Genomic DNA, 12,510 nt, shown 5'->3' on the forward strand with positions numbered 1-12,510 from the left:
AGAAAAAACATTTTCATTACTTTTAAAGACAAACCATAAAGATTTTTTAAAATGTGAAACATATATATATGTATTTATTTTGTATTTTATTTTCATATTAAACTGAGTAATTTGAAGAATGATCAAGATATTTCTACCTGGAAAATCATATTCAGGTAAGGAAACTGCTTTTGTGTAGTTTTATGAACATTTGGAAAGAGCAAACCTGGACCAGGTGTTTAATTTTATAATCTTTAAATTTCCAATACTCAGAGCTCTCAGTCCAACTTTGATAGTATTTGTTGTAAAACTAAGTAGCTCTAAAAAAAAAAAAAAGAGGTCTTTTAACCTGCTGAGATAAAGTTGGCTTTTCCGTGTGCTTCCCACGTGCCCTACACCTCCGTGTTTTTAAACTAAAATGTGTTCATACTTTTCCAGGAGTAAAACAAAACAATGAAATCATTATTCAGATAAAATATTATAGGTTTATTTAAAACTTAATTCTCACCTTGAGTATGCAAAATACAAACTCCACAAAATGTTCATTTTACTTTGTAGTTTACAAATATACAAAATAGAAGTTTGCTTAAATTTATATTACATATTTATTAAGGCAAGGAACTATATAGAAAAAACATTTGTTCTGCTAAAGGCATACTTGGGAATAAACCATTGTACGAATTATTGCACATCTGAAACCACAGTGCATAACAGACTGTCTGCATAAAAATGTTAAAGTAAACCAGGCGTATTTACCTGACTTAGGTCATAAATGTAGATCGGAAGACAAAAATAGATTTTCCTTGTCAAAGTATGCAGCAGTTTGAGAACTTTGGCTTCCTCGTTTGGTACCTTTAGAACCAAGACTCACCAAGCACCATCATTTAGGCTATTAAAACACATTTTCAGTACCTGAATTTCTTCCTTTTCTTCTAACATCATAATAATGGCTTTTAGAAGGTAAAGAGAATACAAGGTGATCTTTATGCTTATATTGCATCAAAACACAATTCAAGGGAATTCTGGTCTTCCCTCCCCCAACTCACGGATCTAATTTATACCCTGATATCCACAACTTCCAGTCACCCCCTTGGCATTTTGTAAGTCCAGGAATATTGAAGTTGGATTTAGAATTGGAATGATAAGAAGATCCAGTCACAGACCCCATCTGTTCTTTGATTTTTGACTTTTGGATTCCTCGTTGCTCCTGCTTATTCATTCACAAGTGGACTCAGTTGGGAACTTGACCATGATTGTAGTGCTCCAGCTGGGCTCCTCCCCTCATCGGGAAGACAGTGTCAAAGGTAAAAAATACTGAATTCTCTTTTGGCAGTATGGGTCTTATTCACTGTTTGAGACTTAAAAGTGCCTCTTCATGTGTAAGGCGAGGTGGTCCGACCTAGAAAATGCCCGGTCGCACTTCTGGCACTGGAAGGGGCGGTGCCCGGTGTGTTTGCGGTAGTGCCTGGTCAGTTCATCCGAGCGGGCAAATTTCCACCCACAGCCATCCCAGTCACAGTGGTAGGGTTTCTCACCTATAAAGGGAAAAGAAATAAAAAAAGGTGTTAAAGCCATTGCTATGACAAAGAATTGGCCCTTTTAGAAACTGGAGGCCAGATATTAAACTAAATTTGCAGGTACCCCATTCTGAAAGAATCCAGGAATGTCTATACCAGTGAAAGGTCATATTAAATTTCAAGCCATAAATAGGAATAATACATGCTTCAAGTATTTGCTCTTTTTAAGGGAAGATTAATTAAGCAATGGAAAACATGCAAACACCACCTAAACCACCTTCTTTCTATTGGGCTGTTTCTTTTGAGCCAAGATATGAAATGGCGGTGGAAATGAATTTGGAAATTGTGATGAGTAGTGTCTCTCCCTGTCCAAACCCAGCAATAATACCCTATCCCACTACAATTGGATCTAAAAAGCCACAGGCAGCTATTTTTTTCTTTACCTTAATAAAGGCTACACCTAAATGACCTTATGTACCTATTTACACTGACATGGAAATTCTCCGCAGTGACAATCTTAAACCAGAATCTCCCCAGCAGTTGTAACCATTGTATTCCTTGAATTTAAATAAAACCTAATTATTAAGACCATAGCTAAAAATAATAGGGAGAGCGAAGGTTGAACCTAAGACGGGAACAACCAGTGAAAATAGTCTGGAAAATTAAAAACGGATTAAAAAAAAAGCCATCATGCTTTTGCACAGCAGAGTATAATTTCTTGATTACAAGGGCAATACTTTGCTCACGCTAGGAGAGGCCCACATACCACTGGGAATCTCCTGCCTTTTAAAAGCCTCACAAAACTGCACATTCAAGCACAGATACCATCCATCAAGCAAAAAGCTCCTGGGCAGAAGAGTAGGCGACTGTTTGCTGGCCTCTCCTGTGATCCAGGAGATGAAGGAGATAGGATTGGCTGGCAACCCCAGGAGGCACTGCAGAATGTCCATAGTTAGCCTATGGGACTGGTCGCCAACCCCCCCCTCCCGCCCCCGCCTTTCTGCGGCTTGCGTCCCCCTACCTGTGTGGGTTCGCAGGTGTGCCTTAAGATGAGAACTCTTTGTGTAGGTTTTGCCACAGCCCGCGTAATCACAAGTGTGCGTGGCGGTTCTTTTCCGGGGCCACGATCTTCTTCCCCTCTTTGGCTTGGGCTCCTCCGGCATGCAGGAACCGGGTGGCATGAGCTCTAGGGGTGAAGAAGGTGAGGTCAGCAACATCCTGTGAGCCCCGGAGGGCTGGCACACGCAGAGCTCCCCAGCCCAAGCTAAGAATCCCCAGGACTGACCTTGGTAATGGAGCGGCGGGACCTGCGGCTGCATCTGGTCGGGCAGGAAGGGTGGGTAGCTAGGCCCGGGGTGGGGATGGAAGCCTGGGGGAAGCGGCAGGGCAGGGTGACAGTCCCTGCTGCTCAGCAGTTCCTCGGGACCCAGGGTCGGGGTAGTCCTGCTGGGGAGCTGCCGCCCCAGGGGGAAGTCGTGTGCAGTCGGCCGGTGGCCATTGCTGAGAGGGGGTCCAGCGCCTAAGTGGGCCTCTAGGGGCCGGCTGACGGTGCACGAGGGGACTGCCTCCTGCTTGATCTTGGGGCACATGCGCGGCGGCCCGCCGCTGTAGGGTGCCACCACCACCGGATGGCTGCCGTCAGGGCTGCCTTTGCTAACACTGATGACCGACGGGCTGCCATACTCGCTGCCAGGGGCGCTCATCGCCGACTTCAGCACAAATTTGCCCATCAGCCCGCCACCTGGCGGCTGCGGCTGCTGCGGCGGAATGTACACGGGGTCCAACTCTGGTCGCAGGAGCTCAGCCACGAAGCCGCCCGAGGGGCTCACGTCGTTGATATCCGCCAGGTTGAAGGGAGCTGTGGGAGGGGGCGCAGACTCCCGGCCATAAAGGAGGCCTCCGCCCGAGCCGCCCGGTGCCACGCCTGGGTCGCCCCCGGCTCGGATCGGATAGCTGAAGCTGCAGGTGGAGGGCGCACTGGCAGGGCCGCTGCTCGAGGGGGAGGACGAGGATGAGGCTGAAGCCGATGAAGACACGGTGGCAGCCACTGACTCCTGATGGGACAGCGAGTTGGAAAGGATAAAGTCCAGGTCCAGAAGGTCGTTATCGTTGAACACCTCCGTCTCCCTCCGGGGTAGGAGCGCCGGATTGCTACCACCGCAAGCCGCGCCGGCTCCGCCGCTCTCCAGGTCAGTGGCCACCGTCGCCGCCGCCAGGTCGTAGGGGCGGCCGGGAAGCACAGGGGGAAGTCGCTTCATGTGGGAGAGCTCCTCCCGCCAGCGCTGCGGGGTCAGGATGGGAGAGAGATGGTCAGTGGTGGTCCCCTGTTGCCACCCCGGGCCACACGCGCCTGCACCGCCCAGACATGGTGACTGGGCAGGCAGGAAGCGCCCAGGAACTCCGGGCGCCAGTGCTGCAATCTCGGCCCACACCCGGGTCCCAGAAGAGGTGATGTGTCTATATTGAGGGTGTTATGTAGTGTGTGCCCAACTGCGTGTAAGCGAGAGAGAGACACAGCTAGCCAGCCCTGGTCCCTCCCCCGCCAGATCCCGGGGACACCCCCGGAATTGGGACACCAAGGCGCTCTCGGTGCTCCCTCGCCACTGGGCCGCCCACGCGCTAAGCTCACTCCAGCCCAGTCAGTGGCTGGAGACTCAGCCACCTCCTGCCTGGTGGTCTGCACGCGCGCGCGAGCGCCCGCCCTACCAACTGCTTGTTCGGGGACACGTGAGGACCCAGTGTGCGCCCCCGGCGGCTCCGCAATGCCCGGACCACATGCATGTACGGCCGAGCTAAGGGCGCCGAAACCATCCCGGGAAGGCTGCGGAGTCCGCGCCGTGACCACTCCTTACCCTCGCCCAGTGGCTCTTCGTGACCTCGGGGTTCTGCTCGTCCCCACCCCACCCACAAAAGCCCACCGGGTGTTCCGGCGGCCCAGGGCAACACTCACGTTATTCGGGGCACCTGCCGGACGCAGTGTCTTCTCCCTTCCCGCCGGGCCAGACGCGAACGTAGAAAAAGACGGGAGCAGCGCGTCGCTGACAGCCATGTCAGACTCGCCAGGTGGCTGCCTGCGGACCGGGCGGGGCGCACAGAGGCAGAAGTCAGGGACCACTTTCGGCCGCCGCTCCGGTGCGTTCCCCCGGTCCTCACCCCTCTCTACCCCCATTGCCCCGCATCTCACCTACCTCATTAATGTGGGGGCCCAGAAGGTCCTTGGGAGCCGAAGCAGCGGGGGTACCCGAACCCCAAAATCAACGAAGAAAATTTTAAAAAGACTTAGAAACGAAGCCAAAACCAGAAACCCCAAACTGCCCGAGATCCTTCTTCTTTGGATTAATATAAATTGGAGACGTCTTTTTTAAAAAGTTCCTTTGTATACAAAAGTTCTTAGAAAAGTTGTAAACTTTTATAAAAATAGACAAATCAGCAAGGCAAGTAAGTAGGTCCGGTGTCCAGGCTGCTCTCTCTTCGACTCAGCAGCGTCCCCCACCGCTGTCGCTGTCGCCGCGGCTGTTGCCGTGGGCGCAGGGGCTGTGGCCGGGGCGGTGGGCGGGCGGCGCCGCCAGGTGAGACCGGCCGCGGTGGCGCTGAGCTGCGGGCTGGGCGGCGGCGCAGGGCGCGGAGTCCGGGGGGCTGCTTGGGTCGCGCGCGGCCATGGGCGCGGGCCACGGGCGGGTAGGTGGGTGGGGGGCCGGAGGGGCGGGGAGGGGCACTAGGCGGCTCCCGGTGCCGCCGCCGCCCGCCACCGCCTCTACTCCCCGCGCGCCCGAAGCCGCGCTCGCTCTCTCGGGCCGGGGAACTGCCGGCGGCCGCCGCGCGCTCCTGACTTATAACTTTGGGCTACCCCGGTCCCCCCGCCTTCTCCCTGCTGCGCGCCAGGGCCCGCCGCCAGGCCCCGCCCCTCCCTTTCTTCTCCCCGCCCTCCGCACGTTGCCATGGCAGCTAAATAAACAAACTCCGCGCACGTGGGGGCGGGGCGCGGGAGGGGCCGGGCTGTGACGCCAGCTCGGCAGCTGGCGAGCTGGAGCCGCGCTGACGCCGGCGGCGGTGGTGACGGCGGCGGCGGCGTCCGCCCCAGCTCCGGGCGCGGAGAACGGGGCGCAGGTTCGGCCGCTGGGCGGCCAGGGCTGTCCGCGCCGCCATTGCGGGTTCCCTGGGTTCGAAGCCCGAGGCGGAGAAGGCCGGTGGGGGAGCAGGAGCACGGTTACGCGCCCCCGCCCCTGCTCCCGTACGCGCTCGCCGCGCCGTCTGCGCGCTAGAGGACAGCGCGATTATCCGCGTGACTCAGCCAGCTCTCCCTCCCTCCCCTACGCACGCAGGAGCCCGGCTCCCGCCCCGCAGCGCCTGTGCGGGCGCTTGGCCTGACCGCGCACGGTTCCTCTCCGGGCCAGCGGCCGGGCTGAGGGTGGGGGTAGGGGCGGGGATGGGGGTGGAGAGGAGGTGGGTGTCCAGCACTGGGTGGCGGCACTGGGAACCCCCGGAGAAGGCTGGAGGATTGTTCCGCGCCTGGAGCAAGCGGACAGAGGCCGGAATGGGGATCCGAGTTATGGTTTTGATATTTAAAGGAGTGAAAGGGCTAAAGATAGGAGGGGTGGGGGAGACAAGAGGGACTGTGAGGCGCGGAGACACTTTTCAACTAGACAATCTCGAAGCACGTTACAAGCCACGCACTCTCCTTTCCACTTTATGGATGAGAAAACTGAGTCATAAAGAGGTGAAATGGCGAGTAAAGGTCAAACGACAGCTCGCCTCTTTCGGCTCCGGCTCCGGGTGGGTCAAGCCCACCGAAAGGGACTTAGCCGGGAAGTGGCCAGGTGCCAGGAAGTGCAGCGCTGCGGGGGGATCCCAGTTCCCGGAAAGTGCACACGGGGCCCGCGGCAGCCGGCCTTGCCCACCGCGAAGAGAAAAGGGAAAGGCGATCAGGATTTCAGTCTTACAGCGCTGCCCCCCCTCCTCCCCCCTTAGTTTGTGATCAGTAATTTTCCAGCCGGGAAATGTTTTCGCCCTCATCTTCTATGCAAACAGTGCTTTTTTTTTTTTTTTTTTTTTTTTTAACGTGAGTGTGGTGGTGTTCGGTATCACTTGCTGAACGTAAGCTTGCGAGGTGTTTACTTTGGATTGGGGCGCGCCGCGCCTGGCTCCGCCCGCGTTCTCCGCGGAGCCCCCTCTCCCGCAAACGCTGCCTTACCCGGCCTGCGTCAGCTAAGGGAAGAAAAGGGAGGAGAGGGCCTGGGAAAGGGGGTCGAAGTTCCAGCACCGGGCACAGTGTGCCCTCACCCCTTACTGAGTTCTAGTTGCCTCATACTTTTTGCCGTTGTCACCTGTTTGAATCCTGCGATTCTGGCACCTATTAGGTTTCCTCAGAATATTCATTATCCCTGATTTTTCCCCTCCTCGCCCACCACAGGAGCATTCTTGGAATGCATGTCGCCCCGAAAGAATCGACTCGGCTCTCTCTGCCATCGCTTGGAATCCCTCTAAGGTGCAGAGAGCTGGGCGCCTTGGAGTACATGACTTCCATCCTCTACCTCGGCTCTGCCAAGGGCTGCCACGGCCCGCAGCTGAGGGGAGGGGCATCCTTTGGCAGGGAAAACGAAACCTCCAGGGTTCAACCCCACCCCCACAGGACCAGGCAGTTTAATTCTTTGAAAATATTGCCCTTTTCAAACGGAGGAACTAAGAAAGGAAGACACCTGCTGCTTCCTCCCCCCCCTTTCACTGTGTTGGCAAAAACTTCTGGGATGCTGGGATTTGAGGGTTGTATGGAAAAGGTAGCCACTTTTTCATAAAGACCAGAGTCCCTAAACCCTGACGAACTTGGATGAGCCCTGGACTGGCAGCCTGTCCCCTCGGGGATGTAAACACGTAGGTTGGGACTTGGAATTTCCAACTTCGTAGCCAGTTTACCAGATTATTTTTCCTTAGATTTTAGTTATCTGAGGCAGTGGCCCTTCCCCCTCAAAAAGACTAACTGGAACCACTAGACTGAGAAAGCAGTATTGCTCAGATGAATTGGAAAGACACTATTATTATGTCATATAATCAAGACAAGATTCTGAAAAAAAATGAACTTGTCGTTTCCAAACAGCCTTCTCAAGGGTAAAAGCTGGTGCCTCTTTGTGGCAGGCAGCTATCTGGTTATTCCTCTGATTGCATCATAAAGGGAAATCTCTATGTTCAACAGATGTCTAAGAGGCAAGGAACTTCAGGTTCACAAATCATCTCCTTTCAAGGCAGGTGCCCGGTGTGACAACAGGGTTATGACCGTCCCTCTCTTCAGAACAGGTAGAGCCAGAAGAGTTAAATCCCTGCCCTATATAATTTATAAACATGAGGCTGAGTAAACCTTTGATGACTAAATTGCACTCTAAAATAATAATAATAGAAGACACCCTTTAAAGAAGAATTAAACACTTACTGGTGACTTTATTTCAGCGAACTGATATTACAAGTTTTGTGGAATGGAAGTTAATTATTAATGTCCTTGGAGTTATAAAATAATATTTTTCCAGCACAAACTGCATTAGTCGGCGGAAGATGTGACGCACACTATTAGCGCTAGGGGATTCATGTGGATCCGTGAAGGGGTGTGATGACTGAAGAGGCTGCATCCGTGTTTCAAGTGAAAGACTCTACACCCATAACTGGGCTTGGAGTCTGGACCCACAGAGCACCTTGGAGAGCGTGACTGCACCCTGGCCTGGGTGTCTGTGCATACCTGCCGCAGGACTCAGAAAAAGATGCTCTTTAAGAAGGTGAAAGGGGCTGGCACGATGGGTCACGCCTGTAATCCTAGCACCCTGGGAGGCCGAGGCGGGCGGATCATGAGCTCAGAAGTTCCAGACCAGCCTGAGCAAGAGCGAGACCCCGTTTCTACTAAAAAAATAGAAAGAGATTAGCTTGACAACTTAAAATATATAGAAAAAATTAGCTGGGCATGGTGGCGCATGCCTATAGTCTCAGCTACTTGGGAGACTGAGGCAGGAGGATCATCTGAGCCCAGGACTTTGAGGCTGCTGTGAGCTAGGATGACGCCATGACACTCTAGCCTGGGCAACAGAGTGAGACTCTGTCTCAAAAAGAAAAAAAAAAAAAAAAAGAAGGTGAAAGAAAGAGATGATTTTAAATACCCACATTGCTTTGAAATGAAATCCCTACTAATGAATAACTGTGAGAGGGGCTTGCAACTTTCATAAGGAGGTAGCAAAGCTTTTCTTAGCTTCCACTCCCATCTCCTGTGAACGCCAGCTTCTTTCTAACCTCGATCCTGTGTAGAGGTTAGGAAAGTCGGCTTTGACACTAGCTTCCCTAATCTGGCTTTGCTGCTTCCTAGCTGGGCAAGTTACTGACTTGACTTTGCCTGTTTCCTCTTCTGTAAAATGGGGATATTAATAGTGCCCACTTCTTAGAGTGATGAGTAGCAAATTAGATCATCTAAGTAAAGTATTTAGCACAGGACTGGACACTCAATACAGGATAGTTATTAATATCACCAGTGTTCTCCAGGGCACCATAAACTTGATGAGGGCAGGGCTATTGTTTTGTTCACTGCTATATCCCCAGGTCCTAGCATAGTACCTGCTTAGCACATGGTAATGCTCTATACGAGTTTGTTGGATGAATGAATGAAGTACTATTCCTTTTCCAACAGTCCATTAGCAGGGAGTTGGTCTTTCAACTGTCAACTATATGCTCATTAATACCCTTTCTTATCAAGAACCTCAGTCCACCCAGACTCTTATCATAACTCTTCACTCTTCCCCAGCTTCCTAAGCTAGAAACCTACATTTTCTGCAACTCCTCATTTTCTTTGACCCGAGCATCCAGGCATCCAGAGTTCATCCATTTCCATTATTAAGTATCTCCACCATCTCTTTCCTGCTCCTGTGCTGCTTTCTTTCAAGCCCTCCTCATTTAAAGCTTTTAATTGTGGCACAGCCTCCAAACTGTCCTCCTCCCTCTCCCCGAGGCCCCGCTGGAATTTCCCTGCTAGATCAAGTCCATTTTGCTCACACACTTGCACCACCGTCCTTCTGCTCACCCCCGCATCAGCCAGTCTTTCAATAGCTGCCCTTTGCCTAGGGGAGCAAGACCAAACTGTTTACCCTGATGGACCAAACTCTTCCTGCTCTGGCCCCAGACAAACTTTCCAGAAGCATCTCTAGAGACTGACCTCACCCTCTCTAAACTGTTAACTAGATGTTCTCTCAAGTCCCTGAATACATGATGTGTATTTCATCAGCTGTTTTTCCTCTCCGAAATGCCCTTTCTCCCCTCAGGGCCCTCATCCAACGCAGACTGTAAAGTCCCTCTTAATTGTCTCTTGATTTATAAGACCCCTTTTAGGTTCTTTTTTCTCTGAGTAGCTAACAAAGCTGTGAGGTGGTTCTGCTATGACACTTATCCAGCGGACTTCCATGATCTGCAGGCCAAATGCCCAGTGACCCATTCATTGTATTAATAGAATGAATGAAGTGAGCAAAATGGACTTGGCAAAACTACTCATCGGGTGGGGTGAGGAGTCGGGGGACCCCGTCCTTGACTCAGCAGTAACATTTCTCTCTAGCGTTCACTGACTGAGTACTTTATTTTCCATGCCTTCTCTTCCTCCACCTCTTCATGTCTTTCTTTGAAAAGTCTTATGAAAGAGACAGAAAATGAAATCCTTCATAAAATTAAGTTTGTCCTCTCAAAACAGTTGGACGAAGTGAGAGAACGGCACTGGCCAAGGCATTGTAATAAAACAAAGTTTAAGAACACAAACAAAAATAACCAAAACTAAAACCAAAACCAAATGGAGAAAGAGGCCACTCTTTTCTGTAGCCAAATTTATTGCCTTTCAAAACCCAAGCCTTGGATATTGAAGTTTTTAGAGCAGAAAATGAATCACAGACATTTACAAATCAAACTCTCAGAAATTTAATTAAAATCTTTTTCGTGAACCCTTAGGTTTGATCACTTCATTTACCTTCTTAGCCCCCCAAAACTTAGGCCCAATACATCCCTTAAGCTATTTAAAAAGAAAATCCAAAATGAATGGGATTACCTTTAAGACCTTTGAAATATTCTGACAGCAAGATGTTAAATTTGGCTTCCCAGTGTCCTCAGCTTGTTCTGAGATATTAAGGAGACACAACTCTTTTTAGTTTGCTTATTTTTAAATGTCTGTTGAAGTAGAGTGGTGTCTTTTAAGAGTAAGGTACTTGCAGTAATATTTCTCTTAACAAAAGAAATTAGGGGCTAGCATTACCATCTTAATCTAGCGTGACTCCAATACTATATGCATTTGAAACACATTTAAAAGTAAATGAACTAGCACATTTCAAAGTATTTAAATTTAAAATTTAAATGTATTTAAATTTCAATGAAAAAATTAAAAGTATTTAAATGAACTAGCAAAGAAGGCAAGTTGGCAGAGAAAACCTGTTGCTGGAATTTTCTTCTTGACTTGGCCCACCAAGTTTTGTGCGTTTCCCCCGGGGAAGAATAAGAGACTCTCCAAGATTCTATTTCCTTTATTTAAAAGCCTCAGAGCCTCAGATTTTTAGACTAAGACAATGTCATCCTTCTGAGGAAAACAGTCCCCTGGTTTAGACTGGATTGAAGGTAACATGTATGGGTTATGGAAAGTGTAGGAATGTTTATAGTATGAAAATGAAGGCTTCACACCCTGAGAAACGTAAACAAGAAACAAATAACTCTGTGTTTAATTTTCTTCTTCGTTTGTGGGCCAGACAAGACGGTAGTTTATTTTTGCCAATTTGACATTATGTATTTTGAGCCAGGGAAATGGTTTTTTAAAAAAAAAAGTTAACAATGCTCTTGATTACCCTGTGGTTGGCTCTTTTTCCACAAACATTGCATCTGTTAATCAATTTTAATATCTTGGCTAGTGGGAGATGGCTGGGGGAACAGCTACTGCCAATATATATATATGTATATATAAAGCCAAACCTGATTATCTCATTTACTGTTTGATGCCTTGTTTCAAACTCCTTTCTAAACACAATCTCCTCTTATGTCCAGGGATGACCAGAAGCTTTCTGGAGGAGGAAGCCCCTGGAATAGTTACCTAATCTTAGAGGAATTCCCAGCATTATAATAGATATTCAAAGAGGTGAATCTGTTCAAAGAGCAAACTCTGTGTTGTCAGTTATTGGTGAATTTTTCTGGTTGCCGCGTTTACTCAACAAAGCTCTCAGAGTAAAGTGTTGAGTTTCAAATGTTCTGATGTTTCATTCAGCAAATTCGATTTTCCATTAAAAAAGAAACTCTTTTGGGCTTCTTTAAAGATAAGACAATACCTTTGTTCCATGTGAGTGCAGATGAGGGTGTCATTGTCTGAGTTTAATTCTTTGAGCATTCTTGCTATAAGTCAATTAAGGAAGGGACTTGACAGTTCTCTGGGTTGTGGGAAGTGAAGGGATGGCAGGGAATAAAAGTAGTGCTCAGACTCTAGAGGGGGATAGGTAGACTCTACCACACAAGGACTCGAGGCCCTGTATGGCATCTTATTAGCCAGATGACCTTGGACAAGCTATATCATCCAGTTGCACTCTACTTTCCTTTCTGTAAAATGGGTCTATGAATGTACCTGTCTCACAAGGCTGTTGTGAGCATTAAGTGAGATACTGGATATGAAAGGTACCATTAATGTTAGTTTCTCCCCTCTACCAATGAAATCTGACATAATCAATCCCCCTTCGATAACTTGAAATTGGTTCTGCAGGACTCAACATTGGGAGATGATGCGGTATTTTGGTTTGAAGACAGAAATGCTTTGTCACAATATTTTCTTGTTTCCTAAATATTCCAGTGTCACTACATATGTAACAGCCAAGGAGCAGGCACACCTAAAATCTCACAGACACTGTTCAAGGAGGCTGGATAAATTAACTTGGGGATCTGACTTCTTGGGTTTACACCATGACTTGCAAAGGCTTTTTTTTTTGGCTGGGTCAAATCCAGAAAGACCTTGACCTTGACCCTCCATGAGCCAGTCAAGAGTAAG

The 12,510-nt window shown here is 49.3% G+C and overlaps 1 protein-coding gene across 2 annotated transcripts; it reads right to left on the reverse strand.

Annotated features, from left to right (window-relative positions):
* Window positions 1–444: 444 nt before the first annotated feature.
* On the reverse strand, window positions 445–5,287 carry KLF4 (Kruppel-like factor 4 (gut)). 2 transcript variants are annotated; one of them, XM_012638550.1, is made up of 5 exons: window positions 4,685–5,287; window positions 4,447–4,567; window positions 2,782–3,778; window positions 2,518–2,682; window positions 448–1,514 (listed from the first exon to the last, which is right to left on the reverse strand). In XM_012638550.1, the coding sequence occupies exons 1-5, from the start codon at window positions 4,687–4,689 to the stop codon at window positions 1,339–1,341; spliced, it is 1,464 nt and encodes a 487-aa protein (XP_012494004.1). In that variant the 5' UTR covers window positions 4,690–5,287; the 3' UTR covers window positions 448–1,338. The 2 variants fall into 2 exon arrangements, with proteins under 2 accessions (XP_012494003.1, XP_012494004.1); XM_012638549.1 differs by having other exon boundaries at window positions 445–1,514; window positions 2,518–3,778.
* Window positions 5,288–12,510: the final 7,223 nt, after the last annotated feature.

Source organism: Propithecus coquereli, unplaced genomic scaffold, assembly GCF_000956105.1.
Source record: "Propithecus coquereli isolate 6110/MARCELLA unplaced genomic scaffold, Pcoq_1.0 Scaffold130, whole genome shotgun sequence".
NCBI lineage: Eukaryota > Metazoa > Chordata > Mammalia > Primates > Indriidae > Propithecus > Propithecus coquereli.